This window comes from Fundulus heteroclitus, chromosome 1, assembly GCF_011125445.2.
Source record: "Fundulus heteroclitus isolate FHET01 chromosome 1, MU-UCD_Fhet_4.1, whole genome shotgun sequence".
Taxonomy (NCBI): Eukaryota; Metazoa; Chordata; class Actinopteri; order Cyprinodontiformes; family Fundulidae; genus Fundulus; species Fundulus heteroclitus.
The window spans coordinates 5,636,020-5,656,728 of NC_046361.1; the positions used below are offsets into that span (position 1 = coordinate 5,636,020).

The 20,709-nt window shown below is 41.8% G+C and overlaps 1 protein-coding gene across 1 annotated transcript; it reads left to right on the forward strand.

Annotated features, from left to right (window-relative positions):
* Positions 1–520: 520 nt before the first annotated feature.
* On the forward strand, positions 521–17,123 carry tmem106c (transmembrane protein 106C). The gene is made up of 7 exons (XM_012849292.3): positions 521–1,121; positions 1,208–1,271; positions 2,141–2,300; positions 7,782–7,922; positions 13,089–13,138; positions 13,234–13,287; positions 16,060–17,123. Exons 1-7 carry the CDS (start codon positions 908–910, stop codon positions 16,187–16,189), a joined length of 813 nt encoding a protein of 270 aa, XP_012704746.2. The 5' UTR covers positions 521–907; the 3' UTR covers positions 16,190–17,123.
* Positions 17,124–20,709: the final 3,586 nt, after the last annotated feature.

Consider the following 20,709-nt stretch of genomic DNA (forward strand, 5'->3'; position numbering starts at 1 on the left):
TTTGTTGCATATGGTAAGTCTAGACAGCAGAGGGCAGCACTGACCCTTCCAATTATCAATAAAACGTTGCCTTAAAATGCTGATAAATTTTGCTGGATAAAACTTTTTGAGATTATTTAATGACTCATTGCTGTATGAAATAAAAGCTGATTCGTAAGAACTGGCAATTTATAGTTTTTTTATTGGAGATTCCGCCTCATTCTTGTTTTTCTAGGAAATAGTAAAAAAAAAAAAAGTTTCTTTTTTCTTTACCGAAACATATTACAAAACAATAGGAAAGTAGGCCTACCACCAAGTATACAGTATATGTTTTGAATGTACAGAACAAAGAACAAAATGCATCTACTCGGCGGGGCGCGTAGATGCACTTTTTGACTTACAAAAGAAAGAAAGTTGAAGCCATGCGAAAGGCATAAACTCTTCACATAAGCCCCTAAACGCAGCACCGCACCTTACCGCGCCGCTTTGTTCACAGAATTACGACGCGCGACGGGCACCTGAACTCCACACGCCGGAGCGTTCATGGTGTCCAGGACGAAGAGCGGCTGCTGACTGGGGGGAAACAGGGCTCTATGGAGGTACCTTAAATAAAACTACCAAATAAAGTTAACTGGACTTAGTGTTCTAACTCACAGACGCCTCCGGTCGAAGTTTTCAAACTTTTACGGGCACCCGGACTAGCAAAAAAACCAAAACAACAACTACTAAGTGAAGTACGCCGCATCAGGTGTGGCAGGACAAACCGAGGCTCTGGGAAAAACGCGGTCCTTCCCTTCAACACCAGCCCCACTGCTTCTCCCGGGACTGCGGCGCTTACTTACTTTCGGGGACGGAATGGCGCGCTTTCATCAGCCGGGAAACGACGTGTAGTCGCGGGGAGAAAGTTGCACCCCAACTCGCCCCCGCCATGGGCGCGCGCTTGTCTCGGAGCGGCAGCTGCCTGTCGCTTCTCCCCGAGAGGCAGGCGGCGGGCCGGCCGGCGGAGCGCAGAGAGTCCGACAACGACTCCCTGGACGGGCTCGTCAGGCGCGAGGACATCGCCCAGTTTCCCTACGTGGAGTTCACCGGGAGGGACAGCATAACCTGCCCCACATGCCAGGGCACCGGGAGGATCCCTTCAGGTCAGTGGGGGACTAGGCCCAACGTGTTTATTTCATTATACGTCATTTTTTATTGCATCTAAGTGTGTGTTGTTGTCGCTCGTCAGAACAAGTGAACGAGCTGGTGGCGCTGATCCCGTACAGCGACCAAAGGCTGCAGCCTCAGAGGACGTGAGTCCCCGCATCGACCGCCTTTACTTATCTGCACCACTGTTTCCTCTGCGTGGAGATAAAACACCACAGGGACCACACGTGGGGCCCTCAAGGCTTGCTCAGAACAAATTACACAACCCTCCATCGAGCTGCATTTCAAATGCTATTTTACTCAGTTGCCCTTCTTTTCTTTTAACCTGTATTTACATACATTTGAAAACGACAAAGGCATTTAAAAACATTTGTATATTACGCAAAGTTTAAGGCGAGCTTGGAGTGTTGTAGTTCAAAGGTCAGCACAGCTAGCCCTTCGTGATGAAGCAGCTCTCAGCTTCAAAAAGCCTGATGATCGCTGAGATACACGGTGACGCACAGGCGTGCGTCTTTGGAACGTCAAATCATTTTGATGTATTATACTTTAATATTATTTACATCGGAAAGATTAAAAAAAAGGAGCAGAACGCAACAAACACGGTCTCTCCTGTTGCTTTTTTTTTGCTTCTTTAAATCATCACACTCCTTGATTGTCCTTGATTTGAGCAGGTAAATAAGATTATTTGCCAATGGAATAAGATTTTTGCACTTAAAATAGGAACAACTCATCTCCATCACCTTATTTAAAGTGCAGGATGTCTAATTATCTTATTTTGGGGGTCAAAATACTCATTCCATTGGCAAATAATCTTTTTTTACCTGCTCAAATCAAGGACAAATACACTAACTATAAGAACATTTTACTTATTTTTAGACCCGTTTTTGCAGTGCATTTTGAAGACGGCAGAGTAAGAGGACGGGTTAAACCATAAACGAAACAACAATAACAGCTGCAACGACGAGAACTGTGCTTCATGTATCCATCTGACTTGTGGCGTTTGTGTGCGTTGCAGGAAGCTGTATGTCGTCCTGTCGGTGGTGCTGTGTCTTCTGGCCTCCTCGCTCGTAGCCTTCTTCCTCTTCCCTCGCTCCGTGGTGGTGGTGGACGCAGGAATCCGCTCAGTGAGCGTGCAGTTTGATCACTCCAGTACCACAGTCCTAATGAACATGACGGTTGGTTTCCTCTCAATTTCACTGTCATATCACCTGTGTGTGTGTATAGCTTGAAAATCTATACACACACACACAGGTGTGTGTGTGTGTGTGTATAGACAAATGTTCTATACACAAATCTATCTATCTGGGGTGCAGCAATACACAAAACTTACAATTTCACTGTCATATCACCTGTGTGTGTATAGCTTGAAAACAAACTCTATCTATCTATCTATCTATCTATCTATCTATCTATCTATCTATCTATCTATCTATCTATCTATCTATCTGGGGTGCAGCAATACACAAAACTCATGGTTTGGCTCTATACTTTAGTGTCACGGTTTGGTATTTTTTTTCTGTACGAGAGTTTTTTTTTTGCCCTTTTTAACCTGTGATTTATTTAAATGAGTTCCAAACTTTTGTTTGAATTTAAGCGTAAAGTTGTTGCATTAAATGTTTTTTGACGAGCCAAATAAAAACAAATGAATAACTGGGGCTGGATGAAATAGATAAAAAGCATATCGATAACATAGAAATCATATTAACCCACAGATGATTATCAGCAAATTCAAAACGTATAGTTTAAGTGTAGCCCTGGCCGTTTTATGCTGTTGCTTAGCGACCTGTTTTTAGATGCAGGACACACACACATGCTGAATTCAAACTCAACTCTTTATTCAACCAACTTTTTACCAAAACTGGTACATTTTTAAAAATTAAAAAGAAGAAACTCTTTGAAGGGGGCGGGGCTTGGTTTCTGGGTCTGTGTTGTGATTGGTTGGAAGTGATGACTGCAATATTAACCCACATGACTAGAATGCAAAAGGAAGGAAAACTGTTCTAAAGAACTTTTTATTGACCCTTTTTTTCCTATCATCGATATACGTCTATCGATCGATATATATTGTTGTTGAATTATTGTCCAGCCGTATGAATAACAAATGTATCTGATGGAGAAATCACTCGTCTTCTGTGGAAAACGGCGTATATAAGAAATAAATAGCTCTTTGCAAAGTAAAAGCTATACCAAACCCATCTTCTGGGGTATATTCAGTATCATATTAAACAAAAACACAGGTCCTTTATAAAATGAGCCGCTCTGTGAACCACTCATCTTCAGGAGTGCTAGCACTTGGCTGTATATTCAACTAAAACAGCTTAAATAAAAGCATGAATAAAAAATAAATACCTTCCTTAATATATATATATATATATCTTTTTGAAACAGGATTATACAGATTTTTAAATCACTTGTGGGCATAAATGTACAGTAGTCGTGTTCCCACTGACGTAGTCAAGCGTTGTGTGGCACGTCTGTGGATGCTTAAGTATGACAGCGATGCATGTCATACTTAACATGGAAACCAAAGTAGTCCTAAACGCCAGATGTGAACGATGATGGGGGAGCTTTGATTTCAGGTAAAGTTGGAGCAGTAGCCTTGTTGCAACGAGCTAATTTCTCATCACTTCTCACTAGCTTGACAGAATGCATGTGGGAGGCGCTCAATGGATCTGTGCTCGACCATGCAGCCTAGGCGGAGTAGTCGCACGCAGATCCACTGAGCTTTGAACACAGAGCGCTTCACCTTTAGGCAAGTTGATAAAATAAATAAATGCATTGTTCAATAGATAGGCGTACCGAACCGAAGGCACTGTTTGACCGGTTCAATACAGATACATGTATTGTTGCAAACCTTGTGTGTGTCTGTGTATATACATAATTTGCTGATTGTGTTTTTTAGTAGTTGACAGCTGTGATCCAGCTGTAGAAGGATCTCCTTCTCTGTTAGTTCCGATCGCCTTCGTGATAAAAATTGCTGCTGTCATTATGATTGCAAGATGTTCTGCACTTACAATTTATTCACCACTTCCTGTGTGTGTAAAAAAAGAACACAAAAAAACCTGACTAGACATGACTAGAGTTGCAGCTTAGCTGCAGATGTTTCTGTAAAAGCCTTGACCTGACTTGTGCCCGGTGCACACTGTGCCGTTTGAGCGATCCTATAGGATGTTGATTTAATCGTCTTTGGTATTATGTCAAGTTTCACGTGTGTTTGATGGTGTGTTTGATTTTACTAAATCACTTCCGACGTACGACAATAAACAACTTCATCAGCGCCGGCCATCCGTCTGCGGCGCCTGTTGCATTGAGTCCAATGTTCCAGTTCAGTGCATCAAAGTCTGCTACAGAGGGAAAAAATGCATAAAGAAAGATATATATATATATATTTTTTTTTAAATACATCCAACAGGAAGGAAATTGCATTGGGATCCAAATTATTAATCAGTCTTTGTCTAGGCTGCCATAATAAAAGAGCAATAATGAAAGCTGTCTCTGGTTTGGGGCTGGCATGCAGTCCAACCTGTTCACAGCCGTCAATGCTCCGTGTGGAGGCATATTTAAACAAGCTTGTCTGTTAGGCATAAGAATTTACCCACAAATCCAAAACATATTAATTTTTTCTATTTCTGCGGGGCAGCACTGTCAAAATAATCGATGTAGCGATATAATCTATACTAAAAAATAAAATATTCAAAGATACTGATTTGCGTCTAAGTCGATACAGACTGACCCGTTCGTTTCCTCAGATTGTCGCACTTCTTCCAATCGCAGCGCAGCAACAACGGAGGCTCCCTCCTCCCCCTGCAGCCGCTCACTTAACGACGATCTGTTGCTGGGAGTTTTAAACTCTACACGTGGAGTACAGCTGGAAAAAAACACACAAGACCCTCTTTGGCGAATAGATAACACAAAGCTGTTGTTCGGAAGAACTTTGCTTAAAAACAGCAGGTGGTCAGGAGAAAAAAGACAGGTGTTACATGCTAAGCTAACAAATTTGGTGTTTGAGAGAAACGTAAATTGGTTAGCGAGCCTCTGCAGCGGTGAATAAACCTCCTGAACCACAAGCTAACGCTAGCTAGTATTAGCTCGACAGACAGCTCTGTGATGAGCTTCTGTTGGTCTCTGGGCAGCTCCTTTGAGCGGCACAGCTCCACGCAACGCTCCTGCTGCGTTACAAGGCAACGCAGGAAAACCTCAACCAGCTGGTGGCTCATAAGTAGTAATGAAACAAACCAGCTGTAAAAGATGAAGGTGGCTGATAAGAAAGGGATTATGGCCGATGACGTGTCCATTAACAGAAATGAATGGACTTCGCTGAAGCAGCCGTCCTCTGCTCGGTGTCGGACACTTCACGCCTTGGCGTTGGCCATTCATTTCTGACAATGGACACCTCGTCGGCCATTATCCCTTACTTAGGGCGGAGCCAGACTGAAACTGATGATTAGCGCAGAAAAAGCAGGAACTCTTTAACAATCAGCTCTGCTGTTTAGGTTAATCATTGAAGAAAATATTACGCAAAATGACCACAAAGACAGAAACTGTACAGGCTTGCTGCTGAATAACCAGATCCTTAGACTCACAGTCCAACACTGACAATTAAAAATGAAAGTGAAAACATATAAATTGCCCAATAAACCAGTAAACTTAAAATGTACCAATTAATAAAAGTGCAATAATTTGCCGTCATTTTGACTGTTTAAAATATCCAAATATTTTATAATTTAATTGACCTTCATATGTTTTTCTTTATTATTCCAACATATTTATTTTAGCCCTTTTAAATTACCAGGAGCAACCTGATAATGATCCAATTATTGTTTCTGCTTTTACTTTTGATCTTTTCAGTTTCAATCCTGCATAGAAGTGTCTCCCTACTTTTTTGCACTAACCAATAAAATGACATTGAAGTTTGGCATTTGCCAATATATTTCTTGCACCCAACCATAACAAAGTCTACGCGTTCAAATAAATGTTGCTGCGGTATCGAAAATGGTATCGGAATATTTCTCTTTGTGTCCAAATCGAGTTTTAATATTTTGACAACCCTACCTGTAAGCACGCTAAAAAACGTCCGACATAAGACTGATTTAGAACCACAACCAAAGATTCCTCCACAATTTTACCACCGTGCTTGTCTGTGTGTACCGAGCGTTAGGCAGATTCAAACTTCTTTAGGAGCTTTGCTGCCTGTGCATGTGAGCAAGCAGTTGTCACAGAACCAGGTTTTATATTCGTTCGTTGGGTAGGTAGGTCGGTCATGCCCTTGGGAGATTTTAGGTATTCCATAACTTAAAAGGATTAAACAACAAAAATACAGCAAGCATCCAAAATGCAGGTATACAAAATGTTACGATTAGAACTGTTGTTTTGAAGCAAAGCCAACTTATTACCGAGTTTAAACATATATTAGTGACTACTATAACTAGCATTACTGAGAAAAGGATCCTATTACTGTCATTGTGATTCAGACAGGAGCAGTTTATTTTAAAGATGCAGTTTTAGTGCATATTCAGACAGGAACAGGGAAACCAGCAACCAGTGGTGGGGCTACAGGGAGCTGAGGTGTTTACCTGCTGAATGTAACCGCTGTGAAAGTTTTTATTTCTGATTTAATAAAATCTTTACGGATCGCTCTCTTACTGTTACTCTGTGCTGCTCTACCGAAGTGTTCTCTCGCGCTCGCTCGTCATCGGATACAAATCAAATTAAACTTCTTCGTGTTAATTCAAATTAAGTTCTAATTTTATTTCCATAACCTTTGTTATGATTGTTGTGTTGTAACTGCAACAGATTATTTTTTCTTTTTTTTTTTTTTCGTCAACCAGGTTGGGACACTTAAGGGAGTGCCTGGCTAAAGACGTTTGGAAACCGCTGTTTTTAAATATTATTAAAATATTTTAGATGTTACAAGATCGCCATAATTTTCATAGAATTACATTTTGAAAATTAACAAACTAAAATAAAGTACATTTTAATTAAATACTCATTAATTATTTTCAAAAGCTGAGCCACATCAGAGGGATCAAAGAGTGGCAGGTTGCCGACCCCTGACCTCTGACCTAGGAAATGTGTGGCGATTTTCTGTTTGTATCTGAAAGTTGGATTTTCCCTCTTGGAAATACAAGGTTTGCCATGAGACCCTACGTCTACTCTGATATTTTTGCAAGGCTGCCAGCACGTTCCATGACAGAGAGGTTGAAAGCTTGAAAACCTGAAACATGTTCAGCCTTCCTGGTATCTGCTGAAAGTCTTGCTCTCTCTCGTCTTGACATGTGGATGAAACTGTTTCCTTTTAAATATCTTCCTACATCTCAGTCCTCTGATTTATTTATTTATTTATTATTATTTTACGTCACTGATACTGAAAACAGCTAAGTTTGTACTTCCACACAGACTTGGTTGTGCTTAAACATGTTGCGTTTAATGAGCGGATAAACGTAGGAACTCTCAGTTTCAGACCAGCCAGTCCCTGTTCCCTGCAGATTAAGATTCTGAATCCGGTGGTCAGCCGAAGACTCGGTGCATCTGCAGTCATAACCTCAGCTGCTCCTGATGCCAGAATGTGTTCCTAAGGGATATTACTGAAACTTTATGTTTTTGTTTCTTTGTTCTAGTGGGCTTATTAAGCAGCGTGCGTTTCATTTCCCTTCCAGAGCACGCTGAACTTCAGCAACCCAAACTTCTTCTCCGTGCTGGTGCAGAGCGTGAACTGTCAGGTCCTCTACATGAAGACGGTGATCGGGACGCAGCAGCTGGACAACGCCACCACCATCCAGCCGCTCAGTCACAGCCAGGTGGGGAAAACAGACGTCCTAAACGCCCTCGGTTGTCTCACGCCAGCACATTCGAAGTTTTAAATGAGAACTTTAGTATATTAGCTGCAACTCACAACGAACGTGCAAAGTCGCAGGCGTTGTGTCGTCGACTTTGCAGCAATCCCTCATACCGAGCGTACATGTCGCGACCACAGAGAGCAACATTATTTCTGGGTAAATAACAGCAGTCTGTACACAGCGTTCCCGACGTTGTGAGATCATGAAAACACAAGGTTTTGGCAGTATAAATGTGCTGCACATGTGCCTGCCAAAGGATCTGATTGGTCGGCATTCAGCCGACTCAGCAAAAGCCCACGAACAGACCACAACCCCGACGACGCCCCTGTGAGTCTTTCCGTTCGCATGCACATCTCTACATGTGCCTTTATCGCAATAGTCACACACGCAAGGTCTCCTCTTTGTATGTCACGCTATAAAGCATCAGATGAAAATACAAAGCAAAATCCGCCAAAGAATACTCAGAGGTTCCCATTTTTTGTTGCGTGTCATTTGGTAAGATCACTTGCTTAGTTGTTAAAGAGGAATGTGGTTTGTTGTTGTTTCCTGATCAAATATGACATGTTTGCTGCTTGGGTTTTATCACTGTATTGCTGTTTTTGCACAAATAGTAGAAAATGTGTGGCAAGATGCATGTAAGAGAAAGAGGTTCACGCTTGTTCTTGCTCTAAGTAGGGCTGGCTGCTGTGAAGAACCTCACAGTTCGATTCCATCTCGATTCTTTCAATTTGATATAAATGTTTCGATATTGTCATTTATTTATATCTTGGCCATATTAACAGGCATTGTATAGCAGCGCATGCATTATTTTTGAGCAATTAAAAATCAGTATGGAGTACAAAAGTGAAAACATGACAGTTCTGTATTAACACTGAAGTAAAGTGCATGTAAACCTAAATTATTCCACTTTTCTCTTAGAAACCGGGGAAATTCTCATAATTTTTGAACAATAACACCTGAAAATAAAGAACTAGCGCTGTGACACTTGTGATGAAGATGGAGAGCAAATGTTAAAAAGAGGATTACAATACAGACTGGGCCTCTTTCAACTGCTGGGTATCAGTTACAGCTAATGTGATCATTTTTATTCCCAGCTAATATACTATAGAACAACAACATGCAGCATCTAACCTATAAGGTAAACTATAACAAAGATGGTTTCTTTCCTTGCTACAAAATAACTTGAAGCTAACAAAATAAAGAAGCGGAAGCTAATAAGCCTCGAATGTTCGCTCTAAGGGAAACCTCTGCAGACACAGATTGCTTTCTGCTACACTGTCTATAATTTTATCACTCCAGTATTTTATCATAGTCATCTTTAGTAGAAGCCTGAATTCTTTAAATGTGTTGCTGCACTTTCCTGGAGAGGTTTCTTTTTTTATCTCAACTTTTCAGCGCCACTTCACAACTTGTTTGTCACGGGGTGACTATCCTCGTTTGAGGGCAGTAGGAGAAGGACCAGATGTGCTATTTACTTTTATCCCTGTGGATCTGAGTCTGTTACCAACTTAACTTTGTATATTATCCCCATTTAAAAGTACCAAGACTTCCTTCTAATAATGAAGCACAGTAATTGAATGAAGCAAAATGATAAATAAATTGTTTACATCTGCACATGGACTTAGCTAAGCTAGAACATATTACCCTCAACTCTTTCAGGGAGATCATCAACGCTAACCTTTTGTGAGCACAGTTAGCCGTTTTTAAGATGGTATAGGAAAATAAAAAAATGTGTGTGCGGTAAATGACCTTATCCTGGTGCTGAAACTCCGCAGCCGTGGGTCTCCATGATCCTGCTGTTTCTGGCGACTTCCCAATTTGCACTTCTGGTGCCCTGGAGCTTCCTGATGAAAGTGCGTCTGTCTGGGACACCCGCCGAGGATTCTACGCTATAACTTCCTCTGCGATGCTGTAGACTTTGACACCAATCGGCCAGTGGGTTCAGATCCCATTAAAGGGGATTTGGAAGCAGGTGGCCTCTGCCTTCAGTATTTTCTTTATACTGATTTAAGTGTTGTCTGTTTTTTTCATTCTCAGCAAAAAATCATGATCAAAATGCAATGGGGCAAAAAAATCATTTAGTCAGCCACTGATTGTGCAAGTTCTCCTACTTAGAAGGATGAGCGAGGTCTGCAATTTTTATTTGTACACTGTAGCTGGTATTCTGGTATTTTGGCCCATTCCTCCATGCAGATCTCTGGGGCAGTGAGGTTTTGGGATCATTGTCATGCCCTGACCCAGCCATGTTCTATCTTTAGTGCTCTGTGATGAAATCTCATGATACATGGCCCCGTTCATTCTTCCCTTAACACAGATCAGTCATCCTGTCCCCTTTTCTGAAAACCAGCCCCAAGGCATGATGCTTCCACCCCCATGCTTTACAGTAGGTATGGTGCCCCTGGGATGCAGCTCAGGCTACGTTCACACTGCAGCCTGAAGTGACCCAATGGCATACCGCGCACGTGACGTCACGGACTCAAGAGCAACGCCCCTTTTGCCGCTTAGGTAGGGCATACAGGTAGAGAACGCCCGTAGCAACCAGCTGTTACACGCGCAACAGAAACAGCGATATGACCGACTTTGCAGCCGTTAAACTTTCCCAAGACGATGTTCCAGGTGCACAGATTACTGGTCCAACTGTTGAAGAACACACCAACCTTCAGCTCAAACGATGGCTTGAGTGTCGAGGGCTTAAAAAGACTGGAAAACTGGCCGAGTTGATCAAACGGTAAGCTTTGTTTTTTTTTTTTTTCCTGCGCGGCGGTCATGGCATCATCGGCTGTTTTTTTGTTTGTAATCACCGTCCAGGGATCGGAATATGTTTAATGTTTGTCTTATTTGAAATGTTTTTGAGTAAGCTATCCTGGTAGCAGGGTATCATGTTAGCGCCTGCTACCATGATAGCCTATATGCTATCATGGTAGCAGGCGCTTCATTATTAACATGTCGGCCACCAAAATACTCTTACCTTGACTTGATGTCGCTGGAATTGGGTCAGGATGTTCTTCGGTTGGGCCCTTTCCTCCGACAAAATGCTTGCTACATATGTACTTGAATTTGGTAACTTTTTCCGGGTTGAACTGTTGTGTAGGCTGACCGCACCGGTGTACCCAGCGCACACATTTCTCCTTGGCAGTCTTGAAGAAAACATCCTTCATATGCGGCCGATCAGCGTAACTCGAGTCGCTGTTGCACGTTCCATAGCAACAATGTTTAAAAACCATGGTTTTAGATTTGGAAAAAGCAGTCGTTTTAACGAGTAAAACCAAGGGTAACGCACGTCTCTTTTACAGCGACACAGCGGCGGACTATGCAAGCTTGTCCTACTGCGTACCACGTGATGTGACGTCATCGTGACGTTACGTTTCTAAAAATAGCTCGCTCGCGGTACGCCATTCCGATTTTTGCTCATATGCGACCTGGATCTGATCTTTTTATGACAGTCTGAACGACACAGATCGGATTTTTTCAAATGCGACCCAGGCCACTTGGATATGTGGTCCTGAATCTGATACGTATCTGATCTTTTCAACTGCGACCTGTGTCTGTACGGCCGGGTCGCATTTATCCGACCCGTACGTCATTGATACTCGACAAACGTCACTATTCTGCGTCCTGCTATGCAGAAGCGGGAGGAAAGACGACACCCACAGCGGACTACAATGAGAAGAGCAGTCAATGGAGGGAAAGCTCTGGTTAGAAAAGAAATTAATGATCGCAAAATGCGCGCCAGCAATATAATCCATGTTTACTTCCGCAAACACTGAGAACGCTTGCTACGTGTGACGTCATCGCGTCCTCGCGTGCGCATGCGGGACACTTGGGTTGAACGCATTCAGTCCACACAGGAGATCACATACAAGTCGCATATATTTGGAAATGTGAACGGACACGCAAAAAAAATCCGATTTCACAAAAAAATCGGAATTGAGCATTAAGACCTGCAGTGTGAACGTAGCCTCAGTTGAGTTTGTGCCAGAAAGTTCTATTTTAGTTACATCTGACATGATATTCTCCCAATCCTCTCCTGGTTCATCCATATCCTCTCTGGCAAACGTCAGACAGGTTTGGACATGGACTGGCCTAATGACGGGGACTCGCCTGGCACTGCAGGGTTTGAGTCCCTCTCAGCGTAGAGTGTTACTGACGGTAGCCTTTGTTGCTTTGGTCCCAGCTCTCTGCAGGTCATTTACCAGGTTCTTCCCCCATGTTTGTTTCAGCACCAGCTCATTCATGGTGAACTATAGAAACTGAATGAGCGTAGATCTGGGGGGGAGGGGTTACCTGCTGTAGGATTCGGGGGTTAGTGCTCAGTTGAATCTGAAAATCTCCATCGATGGACTGTTGCTCTCTAAGCCACTTGAACTACGTGACCAAGACAGACTCTTTGATTTCAACTTTTCTGGTCTTCCGCTAAGTCTCAAATTGCTTGGCTTGGATCGTCAGCCTTAGTCATCATTCTGCCCATTTCTCCCATCAGATCCTGTAATACTATGTTAGCTTCAGAGCCCCATGACTAACTCCTCCGTTCATGCCAGAACGGCATTTATCTGCTGCCAGTACTTACCTAGCAAATGCTGACAAGTGTACCCTGCAGCACATTCCTACAGAGGAGACGGTTCTGGTACTCGCTTGATACACCCGGACCTCCTGAGGCCTTCTTTATGTCCACTGATCCTCTCACTTTAAATTTCCTGATCATCCATCTGCAATATTCTTCAACTTTTTTCTTCATGTGAGTGCATTTTCATAAAAGTGATGCTGGCTGGCTGTAGACTTTTGTTTGAATTCCTCTCCTGCGAACACACAGTAGCAATGATTTTCTGTCTGCCTTTGACAACTTCACCCCTCCTGGTCACCCAACTGGATACAAATAAAGTTTGCTGATCATGTTGCAGCAGGAATCCAGTGACAATGAGTTTTGTTCAGTAGTAAACCCACAGGCTAAAAAAAAAAAAAGCTTTTGGAAATGCATTAGTGTGTCAGACCACTGTGTAAAATATGCTAAGGTGAAATGAAGTTAATAGGTATGGAAATTTGAATTGGTTTTGTCATCATTTCTTGTTTATTGAAATGCCGTTCTGACCCATAGCCCTTATGTCATGACATACCTGCACCTTTTCCCAGGTGAACTACACTGTCAGTGTGGAGATCGGCAGCAGTACGCCTTATGTCTAGTAAGTATTGCACCCAAACTCTGTCTACACAGCCTGGACTAAATAAGCACTCAAGGGAAATAAAATGTGACATTTTCTCTTTTTTTTTTTTTCAGTGCCTTCTGCACAATGCCCAGCATCAAGGTCCACAACATTGTCGTATTTATGCAGTAAGTGTTAACAGTGCCAACAAAATATTTTAGCTGTTGTGAAAACATGACTATATGTACAGCAGATTAGAGATGGGTACCTTTCACACTTGAACTGATACGGTACCAGTACCCAGAACCTGGGAATTGGTACCCGTACTCAATGGTACCTGTTTTTGATGCTTTTGTGTGTTTTATGTTACTTTAACAAAATCTCAAAATTTTTCAGTGTAGGATTTTTGTTTCTCCATTATAAACTTGTTAGGTCTACAAATTAACTTTATGAAATAATTTATGAAATTTGATACATTGTCTGATTCCCCACCACATAAAACAAATTTATACCAACAGTTATCAGAGGCACAGAATAAGGGACTGAAGGTGTGAGTGAATCAAATTCAGGGAATTATTTTAGTGCAACAGTATCAGAGAAAAAACTACTACATTAAAAACCTATTTTATGCTGCTTTGTAATTCAGAGCGGGATAAATTTGTAATGTGGAAACGGAGAAGCTCTCCTCTGCTCTCCTTGCTCTGACTGCAGGCGGGTTTCAGGACGAGGCAGCTGCACACAGCCCTCACTGCTGCCTCAAGACGACAACTGCAGAGCGATTAGTGCTTTCATGGAACGTTACCAATAACACAAATCGGTAGGTTTGTCGCTAGTCGGCTTTTTTTAAAACAGGTCACTACGGGGGTCTGAGAAGTGGCTAAATATAGAGACAAAGTCGCTGATTGGCAGCAGTGACCAGGTGCTTCCTCAGATTAGAAGTATTTCTGCCACTTCGCATCACGAATATTGCAGCGAGTGTAATCTGCATTGCATTTAGAAAAGTGGAGCCAATACTTTCAAGCACTTTCTATCATCCATGCTTGCTTTGTTGACTGGACCAGTGGCTACATACGTCACCGCGCTCTTGTGCATACAATGCTGTGTTCATATTCAGCATGGAAAATCGTCCACTCTTGCACTTCTCAGTGTCACAGTGATGTGTTTAGGTACCAAAACATGGTACCATTAGATTTACGTGAATAGGTAGTACTGATGAAATTCGGTTTGCACCTATAAAAGTACCGAATACAGTACCAATCCCTACAAGCAGTCCTTTAAAAAATAAAGACTCAGCATAAACGTGTTTAACATGTGGGTAAAGCTTTAGCAAAAATTCAGCTGAAATTCATGAGCGTACTGGTCAGTCCGACACGGACGTTTGAGAGCCCCCACACATTGCATTCTGCAACTAATAGATAATTAGTGAATAGTTACCATTTAAGACACAATTGAGACTGCATTCTTTCTTTCTTCCTTACATCTTCTCCATTATGCTGCTCTTCTGTATCTCCCCCCCCCCCCCCTCCTATCTGCTGTGGGAGGTGTTCCCTGGGGGTCCACTGTCATCTCCACAGTCTTGAGTGGTTTAGCAGACTCGTTACTGTCCTGGATCAGACCAATCACAGCGGGGTCATCTGCAAACCAGGAGGTTCCGCTGAGGTGCAGTCATTGGTGTACAGGGATGTGTGTAGCCTGTGCTAATGGCTTTTGAGTTGGATGCTCTCCAGTGTTACCTGCTGCTTCCAGTCACTCAGGAAGCTGCTGATCCAGTGATGGGCGGGGGCTGGCACTGTGAGGTGGGCGGGAGCTTCTGGAGGATGACTGGGTTGATGGTGTCGAGCTCAAGTCCACAAACAGGTTCTCGGGCTTTTGTCCCTGGGTGGTCGAGGTGTAGGCCCAGGTTATCTCCATCATCTGCTGACCTTTTTTCTGGTTAAGCAAACTGCGGGGGGCCCACAATATCCTCCAGATGCTTCAACACCAGTCATGAGCCCAGATGTCAGGCCTGTAGCCATTTACCCCATGATGTGTGTTTCTTGGGGACCGGGATGATGGTGATGGAGCGTTTGAAGTAGGACAGAACGTTACACAGCTCCAGAGACTTGTTAAAAATCTGAGAAGACGAAGGGCCAGTGTGTCTGTGCAGGCTTACAGGCAGAAAACAGAAATATGTCAGGTCCTGATCTTCTGATATCCCAGGTGGGGCCTTGATCTGTACCGTGGAAGTTCATTTGGGAGGTTTGCACAGTTAAATCTCACAAGAGCGTCTCCTAAAGAGACCCTCTGGGTGTTTTTTTTTATTTTTATTTTTTATTTTTTTTTTGCAACTCTTTCATCACCTCTGCAAGTTGTTTTTCAGCTTCAGACATGTAGGCTTGTGGTGGGATATAAACATCGGACAGAACTAACAGACACAGCTCCCTTGGCGAATAAAAGCGTCTACAGTCTATAAAAAGGATTCTGGACACCTTAACATCACTTACATTACCAGCCAGAGAGCAGACATTAGCCAGGTGGACTGAAGGCAAGGGGTTGTAGAGTACAATGTAGACCACAGTGACAACTGGGAAGAAATATACATTTTAAAAGTTTTATATAACGTAACTATTAGGCACATATTTTTCTTCACAAACTGATTTAAAAAAAGAACAAACACAAAAAATGGATCATTATTTGATAGTTGGAAGGTCTAATTCTGTTGTAAGTGAATCGTGTGAAAGTATATATTGATGTAAGAAGTGAGTGATTATCTTTTATTTCCTATATTAAAGCATCTAATGATTCTGCAGGGGAAATCTCCACCTGCTTTTCACTAGACGTTATAGTAACCGTGGATTACTGAGTGGAAGCGATATCTGTAGCGACATCCAGCATATTGTCTGTGGTCAACTGCTAGCGATGCACAGTATCTGTGAACCACAGCTGAGTTCTCACCTCTCTGTTCTCTGGCCTGTTTCCAGAACCTCAGTGAAAACCTCCTACATGGTGCGGACCTCCCAGAACAGCCTGGAGGCTTACCGCTACATAGACTGCGGCGCCAACACCACCTACCCCAGGACCCGGCAGCAGCACAGGCCCTCTCTGCCGTGAGGCCGGGCAGATCATTCCCACAAGGGACTCCCAGAATGCACTTTGTTTTCACATACGCATTCCCAAGTGAACATCGGATTTAGTTTCTGATCAATATGAGATGCTTTTATAGCCTTTTTTCTCATTTCTGGGTTCTCGCTGCATTTCCACGCATGTAAAAAAAGGTTTTTTTTTGTTCATTCACAGACAGACTGGCTCACATGTTGTGGACAACGGAGTGAAAAACTCAGTGATTCACTCCCAGACAGCGTCCTCTATTAGAAGCAACACAAAGCTCTTTTCTTTCAGGGAACATTGTTGTCGTTCTCAGACACAAACCTAAACTGTTCCTGCTGATGCTTTAACCGTCTTCCACTTCACACTGTTGGCTGAATCCTGCTGACTTCTCTTTTTAGGAAGAGGGAAATATGGGTTTACTGGTTCTGCTTTGGACCCACGCAGAGACACTGTTTTTTTTTTTTTTTTTTGCACCTTGTTCTTGCCTGCTGGTGGCTTTAAACACAGTAAAATATTTTTTATCAGATGTATAGATGATGTCTGGTCAGTCTACACGCTGATGTTTTAGATCGGTGTTTACAGACTCAAGAGTTCCCCCATGAAATGTAGATGAAGTTCTTAATCGGTGACGCTACAGGTCAGGCTCCAGAAAAACACCAATAAGGGGTTTTATGTACGGTTTTTTTTTTGTCTCCGCACCTCCAACCTATGAGCACCTGAATGTCGTTTTCACATCCATCTAAGATACTTCTAGATCCATTCTCCGTTTGTTGTTCACAATGAAGATGGACTCAAATTAGATTGTTTCTTTTTAAAGGGGCTTTGGTCTATTTCTGAATTCTGGGGATTTTATAAAGGGCTGTAATATTTTCTTTGGTTTATGATGTTATAAAGAGATTGAAGAGAATTGTGAATAAATGAAATTAAAAAAAATCAATATTTGTCTTGAGTTTTAAGATCTGAACCATCAACCATGTGATGGTTCACATGGCTGGTAAATAATGAAGTGCTCAACGTCAAGAGTCCTCACCTAAACAATGCACTGCAGAAGCTTGTTCCCACCGGTGCAGAGCTTGTGCAACATCTGCTGCCTATGGATAGGGATACACATGCATGCGTTGAGACGAAGACCCGTGGACCAGCTTGTGCAAAGGACCAACTGGATTTCTGAAAGAAGACTGGTGCGAAAAAATCCTTCCTGGAGAAATCCTGCTGACTGGGACATCTGAAAAATCACTTGTCCAGAGAAGAAAAGAGTCCCGTCAGGAGTCTTATGTTGGGCCAAGAAAAGCATCCTGGTTCTGTCAAAGAACATAGGAAAGAAGAGCAGGATCAAACCGTCCCCCAAAGAACAAGTTCTTGATCCATCAAATATCTAATTATGTATTTTCCAGCAAGCTGTCACCAAGGCGATGAAGTAGAAAGCTGTCTAGATCTTAACACCCCCCTTCCCCCCAGGAATATCCTTTAAAACAACAAAAAAAAAAAAAAATCAATCAGGTTCTGGCTTAAAAAATTGATACCCAGCTTAGGAAGAAGCGTGATCAATATCGTTAATACTGACTTTTTATGCTTTTCTAAAAGATTTTAAATCTAATGTTATTGCTTTCCTTAAAACATGTGAGTGAAAATTAAAATCTTTGGTTGTTCCTTTTAGTTTTGTTCTTAAACCAGTCAGGGTTGGAAATTATGTAATCTTTAGGCTCAGAATAAACCTGCTGTGCTTCATGGAAGGGGAAGTTTAGCATGAAGGGCCACGATCCAATCCAGCAGCACTGCAAAGAGCCGCACAACAAAACCTCCACACATTTCTTAACGACTCAAACGCCTTTTTAACATGAACCCTTAGCAGTTTTTTTTTTTTTTTACATTTTCATATCAGATTTTCTTTTTCCTTAACCGATTACTTGAAACTGCTGACGCCACAAAATGTCTTCAGGATCACGCAGTGCCCCCTGGCGGTCAACCCTAATATTTGCTCCCCCACAGCTTTTAAGCGTAAACTGTAATACGATCAGTTACAAAAAAAAAATATATATATATAAAAAAAACTTTATACGTTAATGTCTGTGGTCGTACCAACGAGCGAAGCTATGGAAGCCCATTTGTGCTACTGATGGGAAGAAAAAAACTTGTTTCTCATGAGATAATTTATTACTAATCTCTTTATTGTGACTTTGAATCTCATAATTAGGATTTCGATCGTCGAAATTATGACTTTTGATGATTTTTTTGTTTCTCATGCTTCGACAGATGGACTTGTTATGAGGTCATGGCACTTTCTGTTTTAACAGAGCACCCCCTTGTGGATCTATTGGGTAACTGCATTTCATACAAATGAACGGCAGCCGCGTGTAAAGAGTCCTCGTTGGAGGAACGTATGCAGAAGTCAATATTTTTCTCCAAATAAATAATTTTTCAGAATACAATATCCCACGAACTTCAGTTAAAATGAGAACCTTGAGAGATTAGTAAAGTTTCTGCAAGCCAAACAGGACAGTGCCGCATGCAGTAGGTAGAATACGATAGGATAGAATGACCTTTATTGTCATTATACAGTTCATAATGAGATTAGAGAGTTTCCTTTTTTCCTTTTCAGTAAAGACAGCTATAGCTAATTCTGAAAAAATATATAAACAATGTAAAAGTATGTAAATGTATAGTTTAGAATGTGAAAAAAGATAGTAGCAGCAATAAGAGTGTTGCATGGTTAAAACAGAATAGAGAGCAATTTCAGGCTATAATGTTACACATTGCTGTCAGTGAGCCGTTTACCTTTCTAAACTCTTGTAGCGTTCATAGTAAGGTGACCACATTTTGATTTGCAAAAAAGGGGACAATTGACCCTGTGGTGAAACAATAATCATACTCTATTCATGTGAAAAAAGGCTTATAATAAAAATATTTTTAAAGTGTGCCTTCTCTGTGCGGCCAGAAAGAACAGTTAAAACTCAAACTTCAGAAAGGCTTTAAGTCAACGGGTACAAAGATGACTTTAAAATGTCTATATGGATATAATGATGACTTTTCTTCTAGAAAATGAACCTGTCACAATAAAAGCTCACTTTACGAGTCACACTGGGCAGATAAACAAAAAACCTGACATAATATTCTGGGAACACAAGTATTCTTTTCTTTGTAATAATGCAAATTAAAAAAGTAGCTCCCAAAGACATTTATTTAATGGACTGAAGGGTGTTCTATGAGTCGTTCAAAGCTCGGTACATCATTTTAATAACCTAACCTTGCTTTAAACTCCCCTACAACTTTCGCTGTTCCTCTGTCTACAGCAAAAGTTTTCTTATTAACCTCTGAGGCCACAAAACAGCTGGAGTTACACAGAGATTAAATTGCACTCAGATGGTCTCCATTTACACATTAGGCGTTATCTGAGGCCAGCCGGTTCCACTGGATTTTATCTGCGGGTACCAGAAGGAAGCTAAATACAAATGCACAGCGGTGTTTTCAAATCTTTATTCAAAATGCCCCTGAAATCCACCAAAGTCTGACAGAGGGGAAAAAAAACTTGAAGTGGCACCAGAAGTCCGGCCTGGCACAGTTCTCATCCGGTCATCTAATAATCTGAACGTTCCTTCAAGAACACGCAACACGTTTCCTCGCTTTGATTCTTTATTGGTTTGCATACAAAAACAGGCTCCCATCCTTCCCAAATGAACAAAGTGTTTCCTTTTTTCTCTCTACGTCTCACACCGCTCCATTGCCGCATGTAAAAATATATTACTACATGATAACAGAACACAAAACACAATATATTATTGTTGTAATACAAGTAGTGCTTTTTTTTTTTTTTTTGCTTTTTTTTTGCTACCAACTAAGACAACACTAGATGAAGGCATAATAAAAATACAGGAAGGGAATAAGTACAAAAATATAGCTCAGTAAAAAGCTTATTAATACAAGAGTGCTTCGTCTTTGGTTAAATGTGTCTGTCTTTTTGCTGCTGGCTTACTCGTGTTTGTGTTTGTGTGTGTGTGTGTGTGTGTGTGGTGTGTGTGTGGTGATGAAAATCTTTGAATTGGTCTCGTCCATGTTTCCATTTTGCTCAAACGTTTCGTAGAGGCAAACGATTCCGGACCACGTCTCCGTCCCTGGTTATCGTTTACCCTCATTCACACCCTGATTCACACACATCACTTTGGTGGGGTGAAAAAATGGACGCAACAACATCTTTGTCGGACCAGTTTAAGCATCTCACACCGTGTTCACCCTCGGCACACACACAGCTCCTTCATCACAAGATAAAAAAAAAAAAAACAAAAAACCCCATCATCACGTTCTGGTTAGCCTTCTGCGGCCTACGTCTCTGGCTCGCTCTGAGCGGGAGGACAAATGTGGGTTTAGCCTGAACTGTGATTGTCTGTAACCATTCTAAAGGTGTTAGAGGCAGGCCAAGGTGCGGTTGTGGGTGTGCTGTACATACGTCACACTACCTCGACGTCTCTACATACAAGGAGTTAATTACATCGCTTTGGTTACTTTTTAACAGAAAAAAATAAAATAAA

Coding starts and splice junctions, on each gene's coding strand:
- tmem106c (XM_012849292.3), top strand. CDS start 908: ATGGGCGCGCGCTTGTCTCGGAGCGGCAGCTGCCTGTCGCTTCTCCCC. Junction 1,122..1,207: donor CACCGGGAGGATCCCTTCAG/GTCAGTGGGGGA, acceptor GTCGCTCGTCAG/AACAAGTGAACGAGCTGGTG. Junction 7,923..13,088: donor AGCCGCTCAGTCACAGCCAG/GTGGGGAAAACA, acceptor ACCTTTTCCCAG/GTGAACTACACTGTCAGTGT.